General features: G+C 36.6%; 1 protein-coding gene across 15 annotated transcripts in view; it reads left to right on the top strand.

Annotated features, from left to right (window-relative positions):
* LOC143189077 (uncharacterized) overlaps positions 1-26,322 on the top strand; it is a 407,881-nt gene that overhangs the window by 177,406 nt on the left and 204,153 nt on the right. For 12 of the 15 annotated variants that reach the window (XR_013001548.1, XM_076375138.1, XM_076374864.1 and 9 more), the window contains one exon: positions 20,761-20,878. The exons of 2 other annotated variants lie outside the window; for them this stretch is intronic. Coding sequence is in view for 11 of the 13 variants with exons in the window: in XM_076375138.1 (XP_076231253.1) it covers positions 20,761-20,878 (118 nt within the window). In the remaining 2 variants the exon portion in view is untranslated. Of the gene's footprint in view, positions 1-20,760; positions 20,881-26,322 lie in introns of those variants that run through there. One more of the 15 variants, XR_013001610.1, reaches the window with a different exon arrangement.

Below are 26,322 nucleotides of genomic sequence, written 5' to 3'. Positions count from 1 at the left end.
TACTCCTGCTGGTGTGCTCTAAAGACTGTTTCTGTCTTAGGGAAGGTTCGGCTTTGTTACGTGCAGTGGTGCCATGTCATAACCTGTGGGAAGAGCAACACTCATATACCTTAATCATTAATTACTACGAATAACAAAAATTAAAATTGAAGAAAATAAAACTAATACAATAATTATAAGAATTTAGAATGTAGGTAAATTGTTATGAAAGTCATAAATTAATAATGATAACTAATTACTATTGCAAAAAATCGAAGTCCTTTTCTTGAAAAATCTTAGAAAACTTTGCTTAACTGAGTTTGCAGACTCATTACACACGCCTCACGCTTTCGAAGGCGTCTAGAAGCGGTACGCTCCTAAATTGTTTATGCTGTATTTTTTGTTGCGCCCAATTAGAAATGACATTCTTGCGAAGCGCGTTGGGGCCCTGCTGTTCAAGCAATCACACATATGTGTATGCGTGTGAGTGTTTACTTCGTCTTTACTCCCACCTCGTTTCACATATATCTTCCTTACAATATTATATATATATCCTTTCCATACCTAACATGACTTACATATTCGAATCATACCTGTCACGCACATACATATAAGAATTCCACTACAGTAGAACTTCATTAATGATTTAAACAGTGAAACTATAAATATTAGTTTGTTGAATAAATTAAGCTAGTTATTTCGTGGTACTTTGGATGCTCGACGTTATTACAGTTAGATTACTAAAAAATTCGTTTTTTTATTGAAATTGATAAAAAAAAAGAAGCACGATTCTTTTGCAAATATTTATTAATCTGCACTTTCTAGTAACAGAGAAAAAAAATTGAACTAATATAAATGGTTATTTAATAATTTGACTTATCAAAAAAAAATTCTTTACACTTCGAGACCATTTGTTTAATATTATGTAACAAGTAAGCATGCGGACTGTCGACTCTTTCTGAAAGGAAGTTATATGAAGCGAAGAAGGGCAACACGCATTTACACGCACACTCACTCATCGTTACTCCCATCGGAGATCACGGCTAAATTCCAATTATGCTCTTCTTCTTAACAGGAATATTAAAATAAATATATACAGTATGGCAAATCAAATTTTGATTTATAAAGAGAAATTCGTAGGAACGATGGCTACGTGACTCGGTATACCGGATGTAAAGTGTATGGTTTTGACTTTTTGCTGAAACTGTTTGTGCAACTGGAATTGCAAGTTCCAGGAATGGCACGTCCCATCACCGACTATCGAAAGTTGCTTTACAAGCAGTTCTTGGTTAAGACGAAAATTATAATTTTACAGTAATAGTATAATGATTTATTTAGAATGGTTAATAATTGAGTATGGTTAGGCTGATTAGCAGTTAAGAATTTTTAATTTAAAATGCAATCGGTAATAAATTACAAGATTTTAATCCGATTTTTCGGGTAATGATTAAAACAGGAGAGTTAATTAATTATCTCAATACTATTAGATAAGATTTGAAAGAAAAAGTATGTCTTATACAGAGTAAGTTATGCAATTGGGGCGGGTTAGATCTCCAATTTAGCAACAGAGAGAAAAAAAGCTGTAACGGGACAAGTTGAGTGGTATGATAATGTTTATTTTTCTGGGACTTTATTTTTTTGTGTAACGATGCACCAGAATGATGCAGTATCGATTCCTCGAGTCATTCTGCACAAAAAATCACTAGGGTACGTTTTCAAAAAATGAATATTTCGTGAGATATTTCACATCTTTACTAAGGTGAAGGACATTAAGGGCTTAGGGTAGTCACGTGACTTTACGAGATTTCTTGGTCGGTATCTGCCGTTACAGTTTTCTTTACAGAAATAATATTATCCACAGACATGTGGCTGCCTAATGAATGCGAGATGGAGCCACACTATGATTCCCCCTCCACTATACACACTACTATACGAGCCGTATGTACGTGAATTCGGCCCTTCGGATTACTTCGGATAGCTTCGGAAAGACGAGAGAGAAGGCAAATGTCAAATCTTACTCTCGCGTTTCTAAAACGCTATTGTGGTTTGGCCCAAGTCGCCCGCAAGCGACATTGAGCGGCACGAGTCATTCGTAAAATATTTCGAGTGGAAACTCTGGTTTATCTGCAAAACTAAATCAGTTTAATAAAAATTACTTTTCGAGTTTATGTAACTTGAATGTAAAAGATGATATATGTCGAGTATATTAAATAAGACAACGTCTGTATAGTTCTAATTACTCTTTTTATAATATTGCCTTTTCGTGACTACGCGACTTTATCATACAGATCACAGCATTCTGATCTTGTCTTGTTCCCTTGCCTCCATTGAACTTCACGCTCGATAACATTAAAAACAATAACATCTAGTTCTTATATATGGTGTCCTGATTGAATAACATCAAGCGCCGACATATACTTACAAGTTTTACACTTTCTACGTTCTTGATACCAGCCTTTAAAAAACAATTAAAACAAGTTCATGATGATTTCATATTAATTTACTTACAAACAATAACAGTAAACGAATTTTAGTTATCTCTTTGTATATGTGGCGAATTATTTCCTATTCGTTTTTCCTTCCGGTTTGGTCTGGGTTAGGTCAGGGTTAGCTCTGGGTATATACAAAATAAGAGGAGACGTTGCTAAAAATACATTAATTTAATATATTTATAATCATCAGAATCACGGTTGCCGCTGCGACCCCGACCGTGGCTTCTCCCATACTTTCATTTACGGACTTTCTTTTTAAAATCCCAGAACTGTAATATGAAAAATAGACACATGTTATTCACGAAATTTACTTCGTTCTTGAACAAAAAATGAATAGATAAATTACTTAGCGCTTTAGCATAAGATCGCCTATGATCTACGTACGTTTTGTCGTCATGCCTCCTCTAAAGCTAGCGCCGACGCCGACGCCGACGCCGACGCCGACGCCCACACCAACGCCGACTCCGACGCCGACGCCGGAGTCGGTGCAAGCTTTAGAGGAGGCATGACGACAAAAGATACGTAGGTCATAGGCGATCTTATGCTAAAGCGCTCAGTAATTTATCTATTCATTTTTTGTTCAAGAACGAAGTAAATTTCGTGAATAACATGTGTCTATTTTTCATATTATAATTTTGGGACTTTAAAAAGAAAATCCGCAAGTGGAGGTATGGGAGAAGCCGCAGTCGGGGTCGCGGCAGCAACTGCGAACCTGGCCTGGGGGGAAGAGGCGGGAACGGGGGGGAAAATTTAATTATAAATTATTATAATTAAAAAGTAAACATATTAAATTAATGTATTTTTAGCAACGTCTCCTTTTATTTTGTATATATCCAGACCTAACCCAGACCTAACCCAGATCTAAGAACATATAAATATTATAAACAATTTATATTCTTTATTTTTAGTTTATTATTGCATGTAGAATCGCTCTTTCTCGATTGTATCAGCTTGTACATAAACTTGTTTTAATTTAATTTTTCATACAAAATACACAGAGAATGTCATCGTTTGATCTTTAAACTCATCCCTCAAAATTTCATAAAAATTTTTGAAGATCTCACCAAATAATCTCCTTCCGAGTCGAAACGTGAAAATATCTATATTATCAAAAATATTCACGGCTTGTGCCGTGTTGCGCTTGCCGAAGCGTTTCAAGCTTCTTTCCGAATCTTTCCGAAGCCGTCTGAAGCAGTCCGAACCGCCGAGCTCACTTTCTGTTCGAACCTTACAATGTCACTCGGAATGAGTTTTCATGGGACTTCTTGTGGGACATGAACGAAACACGCAGCTCGTATAGTTGCATGTGTAGTGGTACGTCAAATTCTCGAAACTCGCGTGCCAACTCAGGGCAGCACGGGCCTCCTGATTAGGCGCCGCCTGGTCTGTTCAAGCGGAACTAAACTTGTCACTTTTTTACTCTGTTTTATCTCTAACCTCGCAAAAAGCACTGCAAAATCGCGCTGTCGCTTTACGTCCTTATATTGGAAGGTTTTGAGATGGAAAAGGACTCATTCGATAGAGGAAGGTTCAATCTAGCCCGCTCTGGTCATGATTTCGCTCAGAACAATCCCTAAATTAGCTAAAAATGCTTAGATTTCATGACTGTGAATTTGTCGATTTTTGCTTTACTTTGAACACTCATATTACTGAACATCAGCAGAAGCTGATTAAATAATGACCAGAGCGGGCTAGATTGAACCTTCCTCTATCGAATGAGTCCTTTTCCATCTCAAAACCTTCCAATATAAGGACGTAAAGCGACAGCGCGTAAACCTCTGTTTTTGCCTAATTTTGTCGGTAATGTCACCGCCCTGACATATCTGATCCTAGGCCCTTAAGTGTAAATATTTACGAACGCAAGACACGTCAAAGATCAACAACACTCGACCTCTTCAAGTCAGAAACTCTAAACGTCAACAATGTTGTATGTATACACTTACAAGGGATGTTCGATGAGTGCTAATCGCCGATTTTAATGAAACTTTGCACAATTATTCTATGGTCCTACGTAAGAATTTTGCCGTACTAAGTGCTGCCTATACATACCTTTAACCCTTTCGCTTTCCTCGCCGCTTATAGGCGGCAGCCGCAAGATGACCTGTGGGTACACGCACCGCCGCTTATAGGCGGCATCCACAAGGTGACCAGTAGAAGTACAGTGACAGTACTTCGACGGACTAGACTGCCGAAGCGAAAGGGTTAAGCGAGAAACTACCCCTTTAATCCAAGTCGCTCTTTTCATTTCGGTACTTATAGCTCACAAAGTATAAGCGCTATAAAGAAATATTGCATACATAAATTTTACTGTTTTTCGAGACTTATAAGATGGCTTTAAGAAAGTTTTGAAAAAACGAATCGTTTATAAAAAATGCCCCCCCCCCCCCCCCTTCCCCCCCTCTATCCGTTTCTAACAAAAAATGTTTTTATTTCAGATAAATAAAGAACTTTTTGTTGTGAATTCAGTGTTTTGTACTAATATACAATTGTGCTATTTCTTGTATACGAAAACGTTGCATCACTTTGCATAGTGTAATATTCGCCATTATTGGTACAGCGAATTACAGTAAATATCCAATTATTACATTTTAAGTATACAACATTTTTTTATAGTGCTTATACTTTGTGAGCTATAAGCACCGAAATGAAAAGGGCGACTTGGATTAAAGGGGTAGTTTCTCCGTTAAAGGTGCGTATGGGCAGCTACTTTGAACGGCAAAATTGTTAGGTAGGACCATAGAATAATTGTACAAAGTTTCATTAGAATCGGCGATTAACACTCACCGAACTTCCCTTGTTAGTTACTAATAGTTTATCGTCACGGTAAATTAAAACTATGGAAATTATCGCATTAGAAAATGATACCATTCCACAATAGTGAAGTTGATGTATTTGCTTGTTTTGTGCATTGCAATAAAAATTCTCTAAGGCTGTAAGAATGTACTAGAATACGTATCACAATCGCATTCAACAAACGTGAACATGCTTTCACAAGATTGAACCTAATTTACGTGAATATGGAGCTTTTCTGAAACCTAAGAGCAATGTGCCAAAACTAGTTACAAGTGTATAGTCAGGTAAAATCGTATTCCATGCTTTTTTTTAATAATTAATGGAAAACATTCGATGACCGCTTGGTATTGGTTTTCCACGATATTTGACTGTTTGTCAACAAAATTTTGTTATAAGACACGTGTACTCCAATAAATTATTCGATTATGTTTACATTTATATGCTTCGATCTTATTTTCGACTTATTTCAGAAGTGTGTAACAATATTTTGGTAACTGATAGACAATTAATGCGAAGATATGTATATATTAACAGTGCCTACTTATAGTGTATTTTGGGGATAGTTGACTACCAGCTCCATTTTCGTGCTTAATTGAAAACAAAAGTCTATGTACTCACGTCTAGGGGTAAAACCGGCTACGTAATTTTACTCTGACCAAAAATTCATGAATTACTGTGTAATTGAAATCAGAACGATTCGAAATCTAAGACGTAAATAATACAGAAACACTAAAATTGACAATTTAAAACCTGGAAAAAATAAAAAACTATCGAGAGATTCGAAACCGGAATCTGCATATTATGAGTGAGTCAGTACTTTATTTTTTATATAACATATTTGTTGCACTTTGTATAAAATGTATACATTACATATGTAGTTAACTAAATTTACAATGCACAATACGGTTACACCTTAACCAGTAATTCCTACTTACATAATAAGCTTAACCTAGAGATATGGTTGTATGTATTTAAGGAGGCAGACTCCTTCAGGGCCTATTCCGAATCGATCGAAGCGCTGTTGCGAAGAAACGGGCATGAGTGAAAGCATATAATTTATAAATGAGACATTTGATAATGTGACATCTAGCGCTATCTTGTTAAATTACAAATGAGAAGTGCGAAGGTATAATTGCCAAACCGCATCGTAAGAAAATTCAGTCACGCTGTTGTCACATCAATTACAATTTTATCCATCAGTAAATCCCTATTGAATACGCCTTGACCCGATATTTTGCTTCATACGGAATATAGAAAAGGATGGTGCGAGTGAGCAAGAAAGAGTATTACGAATGAAACAATACATATGTGCCCATAATTATCAAAGTGGTCTAAGTCAATTCAAACTTAAAAAAACAACATTTTCGTATGAGATTCATACAAAATTTCACATCCATATTGAGAATACAAATAATGCTTGTCGTCTTTTGCATCTATAGTATATATGTGTGAGTGAGAAAGCAGTGCCATCTCCCTGTGTTTTCTGGGACCTATGTTATTATGCGACGCGGACTCTATCTGCGACTGAGAGCGATGCATCTTGGACGTTACGTTGCTACAAAAGTTATGATTGAAATACTCAGTGGTTCGGCTATAAACCAAATATATTAACATTAATTTATCTTACAGTGAATGTAATTGATTATTCCTCAGAATTAAATAAAAATCCATAATAAATTTTCATTAATCAAGACTAATAAGATTCTAAATTACAATGTTATGTAATATAGAAATATTTTCTAGTTTATTCAAATGTAATCCTTTCAATATCCCAAAATAAGAAATATACGACTTAGACCATTTTCATAATTATGGGCACATACATACTAATGCGTTAAATCGTAAAACTTTTATATATAGAATAAAATATTCATTAAATTCGTACTATTTATTCATTCATTCATACTTTGTAACCCTTTAATGTAAATTGTTGCATATATGAACCACCTATAAGATGCCTTCTAAAATCAAAAGACTGATGCAAAATGAATTGTAAACTAAAAGTACCTTATTAAAATTAATCAGTTTAAACTTCTAATAGAACCGTTAAACCAGTTATGTACGCCAATTATTTTTAGTGTCTAAACAATGTACATGATTTTTTGTTTAAACTTGAGATGTTACGCATTTAAGGGTTAACTACGTGGTGATTGATCGTTTTGCAAATTTATATGCAAATACTATGTACCGAAACTCAAAATACGGCTAAAATAGAAGCTTGAATTTTTACGTTATAAACAAAATAATAACATTCCTAGTTAGACACCAATTGGACCCTGTGAAATTGGACCCTGAAACGAGTGGTTTTACGAAAAACATATGTCCTTATAATGTTTTGTATAATGTTGACTCCATTTACTACTTTTTGGATCCGATCTGATCCAAATTTAAATAATGCTTTTATTCATAATATACTATATATGGTATGAGGCTAATTTTTCGATGAGGCTGTTGACAGGAGATTTTCCTGCATTCAGCTGCCCTGAGCTCGAGGCAGGACAGCCTGATAACTTCGCCGTATCCGCCCTGCAAGTCGCTCGACAGAAAGGACGATTGTCCAGATGGGCACCAGGCACTTTCGTGCCAACTACAATGAAAATCGACAGCAATGCGCGATCCTTGCAGTGCAGGTACGGCGGAAAACCTCTACCAGCTGGGCGGAGGAGGTAAGGTCGTGGTTCGGACCCACAGAGGAATCTAGCCTTCATGGCAAAGCAAAGATGAAACGGCGAGTATCTTTCACAGATGTTTATTGTACAAAATACTGGACCGTGTAGACGGCACGGTAACGGAAAAATACACAGGTGGTCGGTAATAGTAACAAACACGCGTCCTAACAATCTCGGCATGCGCGGACTCGCCCGTTACAAAATTTGTGTCGGTGTAGTGACACCGGAATAAGCGATAGAGTAGACAAAATACACAATACCGCGAAATCGGAGACGTCCTGGAGGAAACCTGAGTCGCGCCTAGCACCAATGGCACTCCGTGACCGGTAATAGAGACCGAAGCAATCTGTGCAGCTTACCCTAAGATCGCTGATTTCTAATCGCTTGTCACAGATCTGTCGACAGTTGCGTATCAGCAACAAGTGCCAATGCTCGGCACGCGCGCATGCGACCCCCCCCCCCCCCCCCCCCCCCCCCCCCCCCCCGATTCGCGGCACCCGGGGATCCCGCTCCTTTCCGGCGACAATCCGCATTTCCTCAGCATCGTGGAGACTTCCCTAGGACTTCTTATGGCTCCGGTCACCTGGGCAACGATCTTGGGGCTCGCCTCCACCCTCGCTTTCTTCTTGAGCCATTGTAGAAGGGCAGCAACGTGGGAACATCCCTTAGCTCGTAGTTGGTAGATTTTCATTCGGCTCCTCTAGTCCACCGCGGAGACAGTATGTCCCTCAACTCTGGGGTGAAAGGCCTCTGTACCATCCGATGTTGATACTGCGTGTGAATCCGGAAACTGGACGGTCTCGGGGTCCCTCAGATTCCTTCTACAGCCCTGAAATGTCGTGCGCGCTCGGCATGGAGTCACCCGAAATTAGCCTCCATTCCAATTCACGGTATTTTCCTCCAGGAGGTGTCTCTCGGCACGTGTTCCGCAAGGGAGCCGTACGGTCCTTCGTGTCTTAAACTTCCCGAAATTCACCAAAACGGGGACGGCGCTATGCACGTCATAATCGTAGTAAATGACCTTTGAACTGACGAAATTGGTACGAATAATAAATTGGTGAATTGAGTTTAATGATACAATTGTAATCTGTGAAAAGGTATACTGAGATTAGAATTATTTAAAATAAGAATTGAAAAAAAATAAAAAACTACCAAGAGATTCGAACCTGGCACCTGCAGATTATAAGTTAATGCCTAATTCGCATTTAGCTAAGGTACTTTGATGTAAAATTAGTGGATTAAACTACAATTAACGACAATTCAAATTGTTCGTATATAGTAGATAATAACTATTGAAGGATAATGATTTGTAAACCATCTGTACTTGCTACATTTTCATCGATGCAAGGGTTACTCACACCGAACCTCTCGTACTGTTTGCAACGAGTGCAAGACGCTGCGAGTATTCATTAGTAATGTTTATACTTATACATTTAGTGAACAATAAACAATATGCATCATAATATAATAACAAAAACGTTATAAAGATATATGTTTTTCGTAAAACCACTCCTTCCAGGGCCCAATTTCGCACAAAATATAGTCTAACTAGGAATGTTATTATTTTGCTTATAACGTAAAAATTCAAAATTCTATTTTAGTTGTATTTTGTGTTTTGGTTCATAATATTTGCATACAAATTTACAAAACGATCGATCAGCATGTAGTCAGTGAAAACAACAATATACTATTTTTTAATATATTTTTTAAATAAATTGATATTTTCAAAAACTGTCCACATAGGTGGATTCGTCGTTCAAAAGTATACAATCGCCCAATTTATAGCATTTTGCTACACGTACTAGTTTTCGAGATATTAAACGAAATATGTTTTCCACCCCCAACTTTGACGGTGGTTTTCACCCCTTTTACATGAATTAGAACCGATAAAAAAAAAACATGTCGAATATTTACTGGGGTAATTCTAAGCAACTTTTTCCTTAGCGAAAATTTCCTCCGAGCTTTCGTTAACGAGTTATTAATGAAAAACATCGACCAATCAGAGAGCGCGAATAGCGAGCGCTCGGCCGACCAGCGACAGGGCACAAGCTACGCGGAGCGTCTGCTATTCACCGTGCTCGAGGCTTGTACAAGAAACTCAAAATGTTTACGTCGATGCTCAATTTCTCGTGAACTATTGGATGAAAAATTATGAAAAAAATTAGGACGACGTTAACTATTAAGACATATATTATAGAATTTTTTCAGATTTTTAAATTAATTATCCAAGTTGTAAAAAATAAAAGACGAGAAGAAAGAATTTTAAAATGCCGATTTAGTAAAGTAATGCCATAGTAAAAAAAATAAAAAGCAATGTTTTCGTAGTTCCTACGGATTGTACGTTATTTTACTATGTATTAAAACATTGAAAACTCTACAAGAATACTTATTTCATAATGAATGAACCAAAATTGGAAGCATTAGTTGCTGTAATCGGTAAAAAGTACGGAAACATAGATTTTTATTTTTTTAATTATGACGGACCAAAGCAAAATATGATTAAATAAATTAATATCAGTAATAAGACTCTAGTAATATGGGCAATTACTATCGGTAATACTCACCCATTTGAAGAGGAATTCACCTGCTGCTTGAACACTTGCTCCATTGGGTCACTGTGCTGATTCCGATCATTGAGCGATGATGCCCAGGTAACTCTCATCACAGACATACAACACCACAAGAAACCACCTTACATTTACAATACTTCGCGGTCACTAACATTGATTACTTCACCAAACGAGCACTTGACCTTTTAATGACTGACAACCGATTATTTTGAAACGTTCTGCGGCATTCCGTAAATAAAAACAAGATGTTACACAGTTCGGCGGCGAAATTACGATCGATACTGACGACTTTTTCTAAAGTCTCTTTCCTCGTGCCCTCACATCCCTCCAGCGCAACTTTTAGGGGTGTAGCTTCGTCGAAACACTCGAACTTCATTTGTTAGTTGACACCGACGAGGTTGGATCTTCCTAGGTTACTTTTCTTAGTGGAGGTGGTAGTCTCTGCTTCGGGTCGAAAAAGTCGCAAGCAGATTCATGGGGAAAAGCAAAAGTATATCGGATTAGTGTAGGAGAACGTAACGAGTTTCTTGCAGATGTGGCCGTTTATGGTCACAGGTATTGCACTGCACGTTCGAAGGAGCCATCAGTTCCCGCGACTGAAGGCCGCGAAGGTCGCATTGCGAAATATGGAATTGTCTGTAAGCAAAAGTAAGACGAATCGAAAAGAAGGACTCGGAATCGTGCTAGCCAAAACACAGAACTATGTATTTCACGAAAGGCAACGCGACAACATTACAAGTTAAAAGACACGGCCACCATGGCGCAGTTCTAAAAAATCAGATTGATGCAACAACGTTGCATCTTTTTTTCATTACAAAAAGAATGGTACAGAACTTTATGCATCCGATTACGCAATTTATCAGATCATTCAACGCATAAAGTGATTTGATTCATAATAATGTGTAGCTCTTTTCCTTTAGGTTAATATCACCTTGATGACTAATAATTAAATCATCATTCAATTCTACAAAAAAGGGTGAAATCCCACCAAAAAACCTTAGAAAGGTAAGCGAATTACGCAAAGTATATGCGCCCTCTGCAAAAATAAATCCCATCTCGAGTGCATTTTGTTAGGTTATGAATAAAACAGAGTAAAAAAGTGATAAGTTTAGTCGGGTTGAAACGCGCCAATTGGCGTCCGATCAGAAGGCTCGCAAGTTATTGAAAACTTCGCCTGCCATTACACATACTACTGTACGCAACGCGTGTATCGTTCATGTCCCACAAGAAGTCGAGTGAAACGTCGTTTCCAGAGACATTGTTGTGGCACGTACAGTAGGTGAGCTCGGCGCTTCGGATCGCTTTGTATAAATGTATTGACAAAGTATAGGAATAGACTGCAACATCCATTTAGAAATTCAAAGGTGTTTTTGGCGTCTTCTGGTCATAAATAACGGTCAGTTGAAGTACTAATCATTGAAGTAGTATTAGTTGGGAAAGAGATTGTAATGTCCATAAATACGTATGACTTATTTCTGGCTGGGATGTAAGAAATAAGCAATCGTTAAGTTTTGGTAGAAGAGTTGAGCTTTATGAAGTTTCACACTAGGGCTCGACTTGAGTTTGCCTTCCCTAAAGTATACGATTCAGACGATATAATAGAAATGATTCAAACTGATCTGAATTATGTCGTGTTTGCTATCATTTTTGTCAGGAGAATATAAGGGATTCGTTCAATCATACTTATTATTTATACAGAAGATGAGCTACTTCACCGAATCTTCTGAAATTGGAATACGTAGCAAAATTTAACTCAACATTCTAAACAGTTTTCTTATACATGTAACTGCCGTTCGGCATAATTTCTCCAATATTAGCAATAAACCTTGCTTACATTTATAAATAAGGTTTCCTGCACATATTTCATAAAATAAAGTAAAGCGTGTTAGAAGATTGTTATAACCGTGTTCTAACTCGTGGGCGTTTGTTACAATAATTACTAACTAACAGCGAACAGTATGAATGTGCGCGTAATCAGACGTAAAAAACTCCACCGATGTAACTGCTATCGATGCTCGAACCAGAAGAGCCCTATGCTTGGGGTCCTTTCCCGCACGCATTTTCGGCTACGTTGCCGAGGTGTGTTGCCTCCCTGGGTTTTTCCCCGGGGTTGCCGCTTGTCCTCGCCAGGGTGCATTTCTGCCTCGGTGGTTGCTTCCGGAGAGTGCCACTCAGGCCGTTTAGGCGGCAATTTTTAAAATTGTCTTACAAGCGGTAGTAACATGTACACGAAAAAGTTACTCAAAATTATGTCCCCTACAATATATTTCAAAGTTATTGAAATCGGTGAGGTGGTCCTTTTCTTGCATAATTACCATTGTAACGAGACAGTATTAGCGTGTAAATAGTGATAAGTGAACTAGCGTAAAGTCGCACGGCGATGCGACACGACGATGGGACAATCCAGGTAAAAAGGATCTTCGCTAGGATTTTCGCTAGGTGCGAAAATAGGTATAAAAGGCGGCGATTAACGCAAAAAGAAGAGTCTTAACGGAGCAGACGTAGAGCACAGCACTCTGGTCAACTGAACATAGGAAAAAACCAATCCCCCTAGAGGAAGACGTCAGTACGCACGGCACCTCTAGGTTTCTGCAACCCAAAACCGTTCAAGCAGACGTAGAGACGGCTCTTGTGCGATTTTTCCTTCCATAACCAACCTATCCTCAACCAAACTTGGGATCATACTTGTTGCGTCGCGGACATTCTTTTTACCGGAAAAAGCGAAAGACTAACAATATTCTTTTCCGAATCGAACCCATAGAAATTAAGTGACTTGTGTACCACCCAGTGTAAAGTGTTTGTTTAGGTGTTTCTGTTTCTTTTTAATAAACTGTGTTAAAAAGTGTTTACACCATACATTTAATCGTAATTAGCGGTTTTCAATAAGTAGCAGTGAATGTTTACGTTAGTGACTCCAGACGCAGGAAAACTTTGTGATTCCTCGTTTGTCTATATCGAGCAGCAAGCGACTTCAGAGTTTAGGGCCTCGCAGGTGAAGATTTATGACTTTGTGACAAAATATTAACTTTATTATTATACATTGTATCCTTATGGGAGTAACAGAGACGAACTTTTTTGATTTCCTGCTTAAAATGACACCAAACGTAGTGTAAATCGGATCATTTTTGACGAAATTAACTTAAAATTGTACAACCCGTTTTGCCATATAATTTCGTTATAAATCATTCAAATTATACCGTATTTCGCATCATTTTCATGGGAAAAATATAAGAAATCGATTGCTGGTACTTGCATCAGTAGTGAATAAGGAATGTAGAATTTCATACTTTCGATTATTAAAGCTAATAATAAGCCTAACGCTATCTTTGTCTTAGCGATAGTTCATTTCTCGCGTATAGAAACCTTTGAGCAGGTCACGGAATGGCATTCGAAATTAGTATCCATGCTCTCCTACTGTGTTGAGATGAGCCCTGGGACGGTACAGGGGCAAGAGGTATTTTTCGGTCTACATTGTGTGTATGGCTGCCACGGCAAATCGTATGCGGGAACAGAAAGTATGTGTGAGACTGGGAGTGTTCTCTTCCACTCTAACCAATTAGACTTGCATACCTTGCGGAGATTATCTCTTGAACGGAGTATGTTAGCTACTCCGAGCTGGTCGCATGCTTTTTATTTTTACACTTTGCAACAGTTAAAGAAGAATTTGTAAGTATATAAAATAATATTTGGCATTCATGTGTTCGCCATGACGGGTGTACAGAAATGTGACTACATACGAGAACAGCACAGTAGCAGTATTAACCCTTTGGACCCGACATCGGTACGGTATCAGAAGGGTTGACTTAAGCTCATACATATTGCATATACTTATTTTTGAGTGTACTGGTTCATACTTGTCCATCTTTTTTCTTTCACGTCCGATTTGTATCCGTACAGTGAATGTTCTTTTTATGATCCCGATGACAGGTCACTAGGAATTCAGGTCGAACTTCTTGAACGACTTGCACCGAGAGTTCTAAATATAAATTCGATTTTCTCGAAAACAAAGCTTCGGATAAAAAAATTAGATACCAAATTTTTTCGTTATATTTTTCAAGTAGAATTACCCGCTAGACAGTTGTACTATAATTTTCCACCCACCCTGTATACATGCCATTTTTCGCTATCTACTATTTCGTTCTAGTCTAGTCAAGTTCCGATAGTATCGTAATCTATATTCAGCAAAAGAATTAAGGGATTACCTCTACGAAGCCGAGAAGTGGGGTCAAGTTCATATAGTCTTAACTCTGGCAAAAAAGATCGTATTGACAATATTGAAAAATCGTTTGAAAAGCGTGAAATCTCTACTTTTGCATACTGTTTTCAGATTTTAATTTTGTTGTTTTGTGGCAAAGCTATAGCGCTATAAACGGCAGTTTAAATTTTTTTTTAAATTTCGACCAACTTTCTAATACTCCATGAGTCGCAAAAAATTTCTCAGGCTCATTACTTTTATACCAGTCGAAAGCGACTTCCTTCCTATCTAAAGTAAGTGTTTGTTGAATGTTGTACGTTTTTTTGGAGAGTTATTCAACCTTAAAGCAGAAATCGTTTTTTTTAAATTTTAATTGCTGCTGAAAGGCGATAGAATCATCGTAGACCGTAGATAAAGAAGGCAGTAGAAAGTTTAAGCTTTCGTTTTGAAGATGCATTGTTTACTTTAGCAACTTAATTAACATTTCGGCATACTAGATTTTTTCAAACATATGTTTAAAAATGTTACAATTTCCATTTTTTCCTTAACTTGTTGTATCTCGATAACGTTTGATCGCAGTATCATGATCTTAAGCTCATTTTAAAGCGGAGGGTCTGCCGATTTGGTTGAGCCCTGAATGAACCTACTGTGACAATCCTTTCCCTATGGCCTTTATGTTTAAATTTACCACTTTGTATAAAATGAGGCCATTGTGTTACTTTGCCGTACTGTCCTTTCTTTCAAGCGAGTTCTCTTGTTTCGTATCCCCTACCCACTGTCATCCGTGTCAAAAATATCCGAAAGCGTGCCGAATCCCTCTGATATTACGCTTCCGAATGTATACCGTGCAAGCACATACGGATACACGTACGCTGTGTATACTCACACACACACGAGGTATAAATCCGAACGAGGACCCTCCACCCTCCACGTGGTATGCCTTGGATGACGGTAATGCGGACGGCACTGGATTTGAGGCAATCATACAGCCGCTGAAGCCAGAGCGGAAATTTAAACATAAAGGCCATAGGGAAAGAACTGTCACAGCAGGTTCATTCAGGGCTCAACCAAATTGGCAGACCCTCCGCTTTAAAATGACCTTAAGATCAGGATGTTGCTATCAGCTGTTATCGAAATACAACGAGTTAAACAAAAATGGAAATTGTACCATTTTTAAACATATCTTCGAAAAGATTTAGTGTACCCAACTGTTAATTAAATTGTTCTCCAAAAGGAGAACTTAAACTTTCTACTGCTTTTTTTATCTACGTTCTACGACGATTCTATCGCCTTTCAGCACCAATTAAAGTAAAAAAGGCCGTTTCTGTTTCAAGGTTGAATAATTTTACCAAAAAAAAAATCGTAAGGGCCCCTGGCAATAAAATTTCCGGGGTGCCTCAAGGAAAAGGCGCATAAAATATAACATTCAATTAGTTTAATTTCTGTTTTCTTTCTTGTTTTTTTCCTAGGATAACAACATAAAATCATAATATGTGTATTTATGTAATATTAATATAAAACAGGAATTCGTACAATTATATAGCAATTATATAATAACTTATATATGTGGGATTGGAAAATTAAACGAACTCGGTGCTTCTTTAACACGAGTATAATATTAATATAAGAGAACACAAAGAACACAAAAGAACACAAAGAACGCGTAAAAATGGAATCGCATTGCTCCCGTCGCTTGATCCCGTCGCTCTCCTAATTTTTCATTACTCTCTTGTTTTTTTCTCTCTCGACGTCGCGGCGCCTTCGGGTCCCGTCGTGTGCCGTCGGGCGTCCCACCGTCCGATCTCTCGCGTCGCTATACCACATGTATTTACATTTTTACCTATTCTTAGAGTTAATATATTGTCAAGAATATTACTGTTTAAGTTATTTCACGAAGGTATATTTTAAGGTGCAATATCCTATGTTGGTGATACGTCTAAACCTACTTCTATGGGTGAATCCAATTCTGATTTTTTCTTTTTTTGTTTGTTCAAAAATTACAAAATATTTTCTTTTGAATCTAATTGTGGAAATCTTCTATTCAAAGAATTTTTTTTTTTAATTTAAATGTTTCATTTACAACTGGCTCTATAGAACGAACCAGCAAATTTGATGTACATATGTAGATATGGCGCGCGTGTGGGTGACGCTCAGAAGCGTTTCCACTAACTTATATAATTATTCGTTTATTACTTATTTATTATTTTTGTAGGTCTGTCGGTTTATTTCTTTTCAATCTTCTGTATTGCGGTGCTTGACTTAATTCTTTAGCCAGTTCGTTGGGATGTCGTATTATTCTATTTTTGTGTGCGGATGCGAATTCTTCTATTTGTTCTTTGATACTTTTGATTCCCAGATCTTTATGAAGTATATCTCCACTGACATACCATGGACCAGCAGCTATTGATCTTAAGGCCTTGTTTTGGAATCTTTGGATGCTGTTTATATTGCTTTTTTTGGCACATCCCCATAATTGTATACCGTATGTCCATATTGGAATGATAGCGGCTTTGTATAGAAGAATTTTGTTGAGTAGTGTGAGTGGTGATTTATGCCCCAAAATCCAATACATATTTTTCATTTTCAAATCCAGTTGTTTTCTCTTTGCTTTTATATGATTTTTCCATGTAAGTCTTTTATCAAGGTGGATGCCGATATATCTGACGCTGTCTCTTGTGTTCAGATTTTCATTATCTAGTTTTACTTCTGGGCACGATACATGTCTTGTAGTGAATGTTATGTGAACTGATTTATTGCGTTAATTGTAATTTTCTATTTTTTTGCCCACTCCACTGTCTTGTTTAAAGCTTCTTGCAGGAGTACTGCTGCATCCACAGGGTTCTCATGCGATGCTAAGAATGCGGTGTCATCTGCCTACGTAGTTGAGAGCACATTTTCACTGTCAGGAAGATCTGCGGTATATATTTGATATAGTGTGGGGTCTAGTACACTACCTTGTGGAACGCCCGCTAGAATTGGATACATTTTTGAATATTTGTTATTTTCATTAACATGGAAATATCTTTCACTTAAATATGATTTCAATAAAAAGTAGAAGTTGTGTCGGAGGTGTTTGATTTTGTACAGCAACCCTGTATGCCATACCCTGTCAAAGGCTTGGATTGCATTAATGAAAACGGCCGAGCATACCGTGCGTTTCTCAAGGTTTTCTTCAATTTTGTTGACTATTCGATGAATTTACTCAATCGTTGAATGTTGCTCTCGAAATCCGAACTGGTGTAGTGGTATTAGTTGTTTTCCTTCATTATTGGTTTCAAGGGTTTTAAAAGCACTTTCTCGAGTAGTTTTGACAGAATCGGTAATAGCGATATATAAAAGCAAATTTACAAGAAAGTGCAGATAAATTAGGTATTGGGAAAACATTTTACTTTCAGCAAGACTGTGACCCGAAACATACAGCCTATATAGTGCGTCAGTGGTTATTGTATAATACTCCCCACATGTTAGTAACTCCCCCGCAATCACCTGACTTAAATCCAATCGAACACGTATGGGCGAAACTCGAAAAAAACTTATGAAAACACGACATAACATCGAAAGAACAGTTAAAAGAAATATTAAAAAGAGAATGGTGTAATATAGAACCTGACTTCATTAAAAATGTAGTGTTATCAATGCCCAATAGATTAGATGAAGTAATTCGTCAGAAGGGGTATCCTACAAAGTATTAATTGAGAATATTCCCGTTTAATTAATTGCTACAATTATAATAACTAAATGTACGAATACTTTTGTCCCGGCAATTTCTTACGGTTGTGTGAATTTCTATTCATTTTAAGTTACTAAATAATGTTATTGGCTTTGTCTTTTGCTCATTTGTTGTTATAAGTGTTATGTATAATATACAGCTACATATGTTTGAATATAATTAATAATATAAAAAACATTATTGTTTTTATTTCTATATTCCAAGTGTACGAATACTTTTGTCCCCCACTGTATGCCACCGCTTCCTTGTTGCAGTATGGTAGCTAAATGCTGTTTATATGTCACTTGTATGTTTTCTCGATTTCTCGATTAAATTCGCTTCAGTGTTTACACTCGAGGATCTTTAAAACACACGTCTTGCGTCTTCGTCTGTCACCACGCGACTTATTCAAAGAATGTAGAGCAACATTTAACTATAATACTATATCAAGTACAGTACTTCAGAATAATGGAAAAAGAAGTCGAAGCAGATGATGTTGAATAAATGTTAAGGAAACTAGTGAACAAAAGCCACAATCTAGCACATACGACGCTAGATGTAATAACAATGCTTCGTGAATTGATAAATTTTCATGGGTGGATTCCAAAAAAAGAATATTTTACAATCTTGGAACAAGAAAAAAATATGTACCGGAATTATATTCGCTAGCAGAAATGGCTTTATTTGTACTACACAAGTTAGCGTAGAAAAATTGTTCTTATTTTTAAAATATATTCTTTTGTCATTATGATATAACTTGAATCGTGATATTCTCGACAATATATTAGTTTTACGAACAAATAAAGATGTAAATACATAAACTTTTATTATGTAAATACACAAGATATTATTTTATCAAGGTCAGATCCATTTTTTAAAATGAAATCACTTCTTTTTAAACACCTACAATGATAGTCCCTTTCATAAGGAATTCAGTGACTATAATTATTCAAGGCTATTCAAGATCTCGAACAAAGAAACACGTATAAACGTGTCTCCATTCGTCGCAGGATTCTTACGTTTACGTTTTCTGACATCTATAGTTCCAGTACTTCTAAATAATTTGTTGATATTAATAAAAATCTGTTTAGAAGGAATGTTTCGGTGAAGGTACCTCTCTTCATAAAGCAATCGGCTAGAAGATATTTGAAAATATTCAATAACATTAAACATAACCTTAATATGTTTACAAATCTCACTCATGATAAACGTATTTCGCTTTCATATCTTAAATCTTATACGTATTCTCTGGCCGTGACCTTAAATGGCCTTGAATGATTATAGTCACTGAATTCCTAATGAGAGGGACTATTATTATAGATGTTTAAAAAGGGGTTAGGTTAACACGTTAGGCAAGTTTCGGGTATTAATTTTGAGAAATAATAAATAATATAAATTGCATTTTTGTTACGTGTATATTTATATATATACAGCATCAGAGTTTTTTAATCTATTCTAGAATCTATTTTATATCTATTTTAGAATTATTGCGACGTAAAAAAGAAAGTTACACGTTGCACATAATGGGCGCACCTTTCTCTTTGTATCTGAAAACTACAAAGTATGCGAGTCCCGCTTCCATTTTTATACTACTATGACTGTTGTAAGTCGCTATTTACAAACGAGAACAGGATAACACTTGTCGATCTAAATAAATATTTACTTAAGAAAATTGATTATTGTTTCATATTTTACATCAGTTCGTAGACGCTATTATTAACATATTCATAAGCACATATGTTAATTGTGACTATGTATACCAGAATGGAATTTCATAACAGCTCCAAGAGGCAGCAAAGTAGAATCTGATGTAGACAGTGGAAAGGAAGAAAACAAGGAAGGAATAGATCCAATAGTATTGATCCATACAAATTTCTATAAATATATTACATGTATATAATAATATAAAAATAAAATAAAATATTAAATATTTCATTATTTAATGGTGATTGTTTCATTTAAAAGCTATGTATTTTGAAGAATTCTTCACGGACACTTCAAAGAGTTTTCAAAGACGGCAACAAACTATATTTTAAACGAAATCCGTCTGTAAGCAGATATCTTATATATATCTTGACGATTTTTTTTGTTATCGTAAAGAATTCTCCGCGGACATTTTAAAGAGCCTGTTGATGCAGCCTAAACGATGCTTTGAAGCCTCTTTACAGACAATCTTAAATAGCATATAATGTTAAGTTGTACTATTTTTCATTTTCTAAACTGAGAAATACTTATAATTAGTCATTTTTCAGTTGTAAACATTCTACTAATAACTGTAAAATTACTGGAATTATGTTTTTTCACTTTGTACTATATCCAAATAATTTATGAAGTTCTATCTATGTTTTTACAGAAATGAGTATATCAAAGGGATAAGAACAAGACAAAATAGATCAGTGACGGATTTACCTCGTTCCACAGATAACAAACGCAGTCATCAGTTTTCTAGTCCTTTACGAACATCAAGAAATGTAAGTAACTTTGATTGTGAGATTCATTTTCGCAACAAATGTACGTGTTGACACGGGGCTCTGAGAGCGGGTTGCATTTGATGTCTTAGCTATATCGCTAGTATTAGTGTTGCGTTGGATTCTGTTATTGTTCTTACATATATTACCATCATTGTTATTGTAGTTATTATTGCGTTGAGTTGCTCCAGCGATTGCACCTGGGGTGCTATGATTGTTGTAATATTACCGATGTCTGAACAAAGTATGTCGACGCGGTAAGCAGAGGACAGGGTAGGGGTAATAGAATAAAGTGCGCCGCTGAGCCAGAATATGGGTACTGTGGTTAATGGAAGCGACGGGTAGTTTGACGGAACTGTCCGAAAGATGAGGCTAAAAATTCTTGTTGAGATTCGAAAGTGGGCAGTGGTTGAACATTTCAGAGTCGTGTTAATGCTCTGAATAGAGCAACTTCGTGCCAAGTAACACGACTCGGTGTAATTACTCGATGACAAGAGCTCATATCGTGAGAGGACATTCATGGTCTTCTCCTGAGGCTCGTTTATGCTCTGCAGTGAGCAGATTTGTGCCAACAAACGCGTCTCAGCAAGCAGCTACCCGATGGCAAGGGTACCAAGAAAAACAACTGGAAAGAGGTTCCAGTGGACATAATTTGAAGTGACTATTGTCCACCGATCTCACGGAATCAAGGTACATTCAAGACGGCCATTGATAACTGTACGCGAGTATATCCAACACAAATTAGAGTTCCGTCAAGCCGCCCGTCTTTGCACGAATTCTAAGGAATGGTGTCTGAGAGAATAGCCCCTCCGTTTACAATCGTTTCGCATAATGCCTGGCATTGTAACCCTACGGTGAGGCGGTCTGGTACAATACGTGTATTATGTATGAGACAAATTCCACATATGAGATGTTTACAGAGGATCTCCTCTTTGATCGTCACATAATTTTTAGAGTTATACAGGGTGTGACATACAGTTGCGGACAAAAGTTTCCGAACGATATCAATTGTTGTATTCCATGCAATTTTGTGTGTTTCATTTGGAGTTATAAACAAATCTAATTATGCACAACAATAGAAAATTTAATCGTCTACAGGAATGCACCGAAATCATCTTTATAAAAGGTATGTTTATTTTCTTATATTTAAATTTTACATATTTGCCTGAAATATGGCCCGACAAAAGTTTCCGAACGATTTATTAATATTTAGTTGTACATCCTTTACTGTTAATGACGGCTTGGCACCTCCTTGTCATACTTGTAATAAGTCTTTGCAGATTGAATTCGGATAAGGACATCCAATTTCGGCTTATTTCTGCAAATAAATCGTCACCATTTGATAATTTTCTGTCTTTCATTAATCTTTCTACCTCATTCCATACATTTTCTATTGGACTGAGGTCCGGCGATTCAGCAGGCCAATCTAAAATCTTAATTTCTTTACTTTGCAGCCACGCTTTAACTGATTTGGCGGTGTGTTTGGGGTCGTTATCGTGTTGGAACGACCAATCATGTGGTATGTTGTTTGTAGCATATGGCAACATTGTGTATTGTAGAATTTCACGATATTGTATTTGATCCTTCCTACCATTAATATGGTACAGAGGACCAACACCATGCCATGAAAAACAACCCCAAACCATTACATTTCCCCCTCCAAATTTGATGGTACTTTTCGTGTATTTCACATCGAATCGCTTGTTAATCGGACGACTTTTTTCCAGTCATTACATTGGTTTACACGGAAGACAACCTGCAAAGAAGCCATTACTTACAAAAAAAATATAAAAGCACGTTTACTATTTGCACGTAAATATGTAGAGTACACAATCGATGACTGGAAAAAGACTGGAATACAAAAATTGATATCGTTCGGAAACTTTTGTTCGCAACTGTACATACGTTTCAATATTTGAGGGGATGGTACAGAACCTTAAATAGGTCACAAAATATCTTATGACATAGTATCCGATCTACTTCCGTTTAGCGCAGTAATAACGCTTCAAAGTTAACATGTTTATACAGTAAACTACGAGTTGCAGGATTTTGTAATTTTGCAGATATATTAAGGAGAAGCAGTAGAAGAAAAAAGTCTTAATACATTTTGTTGTATATCTTGCGGTTTACTTTTTATAAAACTTTCAAGATCGAGAATGCTTGTGGAAAAGAACATAGTGTAACCCCCCACAGCCTACTCTATCTCTATCTTTCTGTATCTCTCCCGTCTCTCTCTGTCTATCGCCATCTCTCTCTATCTCGTTATATCTACTTTGCTGTCTTTGTATCGCTATTGTATAATCGTCTATTACTTAATATTTTATTAATTATTTCACAGTAAATATAGCATATTTCTACATATTTCTAGACTAAGTATAGCAAATTTCATGCGTTTCTTATCTAAAACATTCACAGTTAGAATAAGTGCGCTATTAGTAATAAGTCGTTGCACATGCACGAACTTCAATTGGCGGGTATACATATAACGAGATGTGAACGTAGCAGGAGATACACTTCTTCCTGGAACTACTCGAAGTTTAGATTTATTCAAGAACCTGGTAGTGAGCTGTATCCACACCTACTGTGTACTGTATGTTCTGAGAGTTTATCCAATGATGCAATTAATTGATTTGCAATCAACATACTTGGATTTAGCTAAAAAACCACTTGAATATTTTCAAAGAATATCTGAAAATATGCAAAAGCAAGTAACTGCTTTAACAAAAATAACTGTTAAAGATGAGTCTTAATCAAAGGCTTCTATCTGATAGCACTTCAAATTGCCAAAAATAAAAAGCCGTATACGATTGGAGAAGAATTACTTAAGCCTTGTATGTTACGAGCCTGTGAAGAGGTTTTGGGAAAGTAGGCTATCCAGAGACTAAAAGTAATTCCCATTAAATCTATAGAAGTTTCCTTACCATTTACGATTATTTAAAAAAATATCGACTAACATTTTTAATCTTAAAGTTTTCGGCATAGAATAATGCTGTCTCAATTCATGTGTTCCACCTCAAAAATGGTTCTGGTGGCAGAGGAATATTTTTGAATATTTTATTTTTGAATATTTATTTTATATACGAAGCTGTACTTGTAAACAAATTTTTTTACGGATGATATCAATTTATTGACTAATAAAGAATGAAATCGTACTTCCGCAGCAATTTGAATATGCTATGTACTAAACATGTGTCATTCACCATATTTTCATAAAATAATTTTAATTCCTTCCCGACTTTTATCATGTACGGTGTTGCGCCTGTCACGAGCAATAGAACTTTTTTCTCGCAACCATGTAGTATAGTGGTCTGCTACGTCGTTTCTAATGGCTTTCATTACAAAATTGTAGCAATCATCTAAGTAATTTTTACGCAGCGTTGATTCATCTGGAATGGGTTAGTCTATATACTTTGCCAGGAAATTCTTCCATACGACATTATTTACAGCATATCACGAATATTGACAGCAACCATCGTTCTTGTCAAGTCCGAACAAAATTCACTTCTTTCTTCATTTGTTGTTCGGTGTTTGGAATTTCTAGCGTGGGTCAATATTTACTTGATCGCTACTTCTTTTGTGCATAGAAGTATCTATATACTGGATTAATTGAGATTTTCTATAGCATTTTACACTCATTATTTTTATCAATAATAAAATTGGGATCGCCTTCGATCGAACTTTTCATTACTGAAACTCTATTTTTTCGAACATTCAGTATTTCAATAATGTTTGAACGCACTCTCACAAAATTCACCTTATTGCTTCGATAATCAAATTGAACTTTTTAAATTCGAAAAAGGAGTAACTACGTGAGACGTTCAGTAAGAGACTCAAGAGTGTAGCAGCATAATTTGTTGAGGCGTATTTAGCATTATATTTACGTATAGCTATTATCAATACTGTTCAGCTATGAGACGAGTGCTTATTGACAAATTAAATCAATTTAACTAGATAGATAATTCACATGAGCATGAATTTATGCAAGAAGGGCAAAATACAAACAAACGTTTTTAGAATCCTGTAATTATGAAACATATTTTTATCCGGGTCTCATTGCCTTATCTGTTTCCTATAAAAATATATATTATTCATGAACATCCCCAGGTTAGTTATAAATAAAATTCGGCACAAAGCGCGGAATTCTCGAATAATTGATGCACTTTGTGAAGAAATGAGTTCCCAGTATCATCTGTCGAGGAGTAAAACACTAACCGTACTGTTTGCCCTGCGCAAAGAAGTCAAATTATTTTTCTAGCAACAAATTAGTCCGAAATTACAAGAATTCTTGTCCGATGATGAGTGGATTGCTAAGCTTGCATACTCAGGCAGATATTTTTTCGCTGTTAAATGAACTAAAGATATTCTTACAAGAGCAACTTAAGGACATGTATACATGCTTTTCTTTTCAAAAGAAAATATTACTGTGGCAAATGCGATTGACTGAAAAGGATCTGCAATATTTTCAAATCTTGTTGAATATATGAGAGAGAAGGATGCCAACCAGCAGGTGGTAACCGTTATTCAACAACACTTATAATCACTCACAGAATCTTTTAGTTATTATTACCTAAAGGAAGAAGATCCAATGCATGGCAATATGTCGATATTAAATAGATTCGTTTATAGCACACATTGAAGATATCAATTTACGCATGAATGAAAAAGGAAGCCTGAGTGTAAAAGCAATGAAAATTTTGATTCAATTTTCAACATATTTCTGCGAAAAGACATTTTTAGACATTTCTGGTACAGCAAAAAACAGCTCTCTGTCTTGCAGTAATTCCATTTGTTTAAAAAGCGGTTATATAACGAACATTTGGCTCGCACGCGAGATTCGTGGTCTGTTGGCATACGTGACCAACCGAAGGTCGACTTCGGTAGGAGATTCCGTTACCCTAATGACAAACACGGTATATTGTCGTATGACTCGTTTTAAACCATTGCAATTGAAGTTCAGACAAGGTGATCATTGTTGATCAACAGTTTGAACTCCAGGCCCGACGTCGAGTGGGGACATCGGAGCCTGAAGGAGAGAGAGAGAGAGAGAGAGAACCGTATCACATTAGAACGATACAAAAGATAATTGTCAAACGCCGCGTAGCGGCAAACGTAGCGTGTGTTAGAAATTTATTGAAATTATGTTCTAACTCTTGAGTGCTTATTACAATGATTATAAGTTGACAATGAATTCGTCAAATCAGGCGCAAGAATTCCACCGATGTTGCTAGTAGCGATGCTCGAGCCAGAAGGAAGGGCCCTGCGCGTGGGGTCCCTTTCCGCACGCAGTTTCGGCTACGTTGCCGAGGTGCGTTGTCTCCCTGGGTTTTTCCCTGGGTTTTCCCCCGGGGTTGCCGCTTGCCCTCGCGGGGTGCATTTCCGCCTCGGTGGTTGCTTCCGGGGACTGCCACTCAGGTCGTTTAGGCGGCAATTTTGAAAATTTCTTACAC

This window comes from Calliopsis andreniformis, chromosome 1 (genome assembly GCF_051401765.1).
Source record: "Calliopsis andreniformis isolate RMS-2024a chromosome 1, iyCalAndr_principal, whole genome shotgun sequence".
Lineage (NCBI taxonomy): Eukaryota > Metazoa > Arthropoda > Insecta > Hymenoptera > Andrenidae > Calliopsis > Calliopsis andreniformis.
The sequence above is the reverse complement of the archived record's forward strand: the minus strand, read 5'-3'. Positions and strand labels throughout refer to the sequence as shown.